Raw genomic sequence first — 2,500 nt, 5'->3', positions numbered from 1 at the left:
TGGCAGAACGAAAACCCAGCATCGTTCGTCCGCATGCGTGGCACCACCCGCCGCCGCAACCTGCTCGGCCAAGCACAGGCGGCCGCCACAAGCAGCGCCTCCAACCTGGCCGCCACCGCTCACAATGGCTCACCGCAGAACCAGCAACGCTGCCAGCCCTTCCAGGCCATGGACATGGACACATCCGTCGCAGAACGCGCCGTGCCAGACTACATCGGCTACCTCATCCCCCGCGGCTTCGAACCCGTCCTGCCACCAAAGTTTGCTCGCCTCATTGAGGAGCGTCTCAAACAAGATGATGATGATTCAAGTGATGACGACTCCAGCGACAACGAGAACGACAACGACGACGACGATGAAGCCGCTGCGAATGGCGCCGCTGACGGCAATGTCCAAAACGACGGGGAAGACAATGTCGATGATGACAACACCCAAGGCAGTGATGACGATGACGATGGCGACCTCCCATGCGTCACTTCACGCCGAGCCATCATGGTCAACGACATCCTTCTCCAACAGCAGCAACAGCAGTCACGCCTGCAACGCCGTACGCATGGCTCGTCCCCACCCCGTCGATCACCTTCGCCCACCATCCCGCCCATCGTCCCTGGCCACAACCTCTCTCTGTGCGATGGCTCCTTCCAGCACCTGAGCGACCTCCCCAACGACGTGGCACGCGGCATGTTTGTGGAGAAGCTGCTGGAGCGCCACGCGGCCGTCCCCATCTGGGTCAAGGACCCAAGCGCAGAGCAAGCCAGCGACACGTACAAGCACCACGTCAGCGCGCTGCAGTTTGCCAACCTCGAGACCAAGACCACCCCACCCGCCGTCAACACCTACACGGACACGGAGTGCCTGCGCGTCGTGGTCATGTCCAAGTACCGCGCAGCCACCACGTCCACCCCGCAGCTGCTCAAGGACCTCTTCCACATCGACTCCCTGCACGAAAAGGACAAGAGCACAGACTTCACCCTGACGCAGCACGCCTCGCTGTTGGAGGTTGGCGTTGGCTACATCAAGCAGAAGCAGGGGACCAAGGAGCTTGGCGAACGGCCCACCACGCACCCGTGCATTGTGCTGCACGTGATTGGCGACTACGAGGAGCTGTGGCCGGGCTTCTTGCGCGACTTTGCCGACATTGTCATCCTGGAACACCCGGGCAGCCCAGGCGACGCCAAGTGTGAGCCCATCTTCAACGCAGACCTGGACAAGCGGCGCTGCTATGCCTGGCATCCAAAGGTCGACGCGCGTGATGCGCCCAAGAGCAAGAAGGACGACAACCACCACGTCGTGTGTGGCCAACTCCGCGATCCCAAGACAAACGAGAAGATGGTGAAGCGACTGGTGAAGGCAACAGCCAAACTTCAGGAGGAGCTTGAGCAACAAGACCTCGCCGATGACTGCATGAGCGCGTCAACCACCAGCACCAACAGCAGCAACACCAGCGATGCCACAGTCTCTCCATCGCCACCAGGCAGCGACATGCGGCCGAACCTGTACGACCTCTGCTGCAAGCACGTCCACCTCTTCCCCGACGTGGCGGAACTGGCGCCACTGCCCAAGATTGAGCACGACTTCTCTGTCAAGCGAGGCCGCACGTTCGTGCTGCAAGAGAGCTTCAAGCGTCAGCGCTCAACCTTCGACCACAAGCACAGCAAGAACGTGCCCATCGTCAAGAAGGGGAAGGGGAGCGTGTCGGACATGGATGATCAGATTCAATGCGAGGTCCTTCACCGCGCCGAGCACATTGAGCAACAGTGCGAACTGCCCCTCGTGCAGCAGGTGCTCGAGATTGCACAGCTGCCGCGCTCCGAGGACCGCGTCGTGGGCTTCTACATGCTGCAGCGCGCCCTGGCCTTGAAGAGCTCCCAGCAGCTCAAGCACCTGGAGGAGGAGGTCGACCGCCTCAAGACAGCCTCCAACAAGAACCCCGAGGACACGGAGCTGCGCAAGCAGTACCTGGACGCCAACGCCAGCATCAATGACTACAACGTCACCCTCGACCACGTGTGGCGCGAAATCGGCCACATCTACACCAGCGGCTGGTGCGAGCTTGGCCTGGCCAAGCTGGCCGCACAGCACATCCTGGACGGCTACCCACTGGAGCTGTTTGATGGCGATGCGCTGGGCGCCAACGAGGTCTGGGTTGGTGCTGTGCTTGGTCAGCTCGATGAGATGCTCAAAGCGCAATACCAGCAGCAGCAGCAGCAGCAGCAGCAGCCAGGTGGCTACACTCATGATGTGAAGCCGCGAGTGATGGTGCACAGCATGTTTGGTCCACAGAGCAGCGGCAAGTCCACCACCGCCAACCACATGTACGGCACGCGGCTCAAGGCTAGCGTTGGGCGCTGCACCATTGGCGTGAACATGCAGCTCATCCCCTGCAAGGGGCGAGACAAGTACGACTACGTGCTGCTGCTGGACACGGAGGGCGTGCGCGCCCCCGAGTTCACGCACATGGAGGTGAGCAACCGCCGTGACGGCGTGTTTGCGCTCATGG

The 2,500-nt window shown here is 61.5% G+C and overlaps 1 protein-coding gene across 1 annotated transcript in view; it reads left to right on the top strand.

Moving 5' to 3' along the window:
• The window catches only part of PTSG_07929 (uncharacterized protein), a gene marked incomplete at both ends in the record, with an annotated part of 5,855 nt that overhangs the window by 105 nt on the left and 3,250 nt on the right, over positions 1 to 2,500 (top strand). Inside the window, one exon of the mRNA XM_004991675.1 lies at positions 1 to 2,500. This exon is cut by the window's left edge and continues 105 nt beyond it; it is cut by the window's right edge and continues 1,545 nt beyond it. Coding sequence (XP_004991732.1) covers positions 1 to 2,500 — 2,500 coding nt within the window.

The sequence above is a fragment of the Salpingoeca rosetta genome (assembly GCF_000188695.1).
Source record: "Salpingoeca rosetta unplaced genomic scaffold supercont1.19, whole genome shotgun sequence".
NCBI lineage: Eukaryota > Choanoflagellata > Craspedida > Salpingoecidae > Salpingoeca > Salpingoeca rosetta.
The sequence above is the reverse complement of the archived record's forward strand: the minus strand, read 5'-3'. Positions and strand labels throughout refer to the sequence as shown.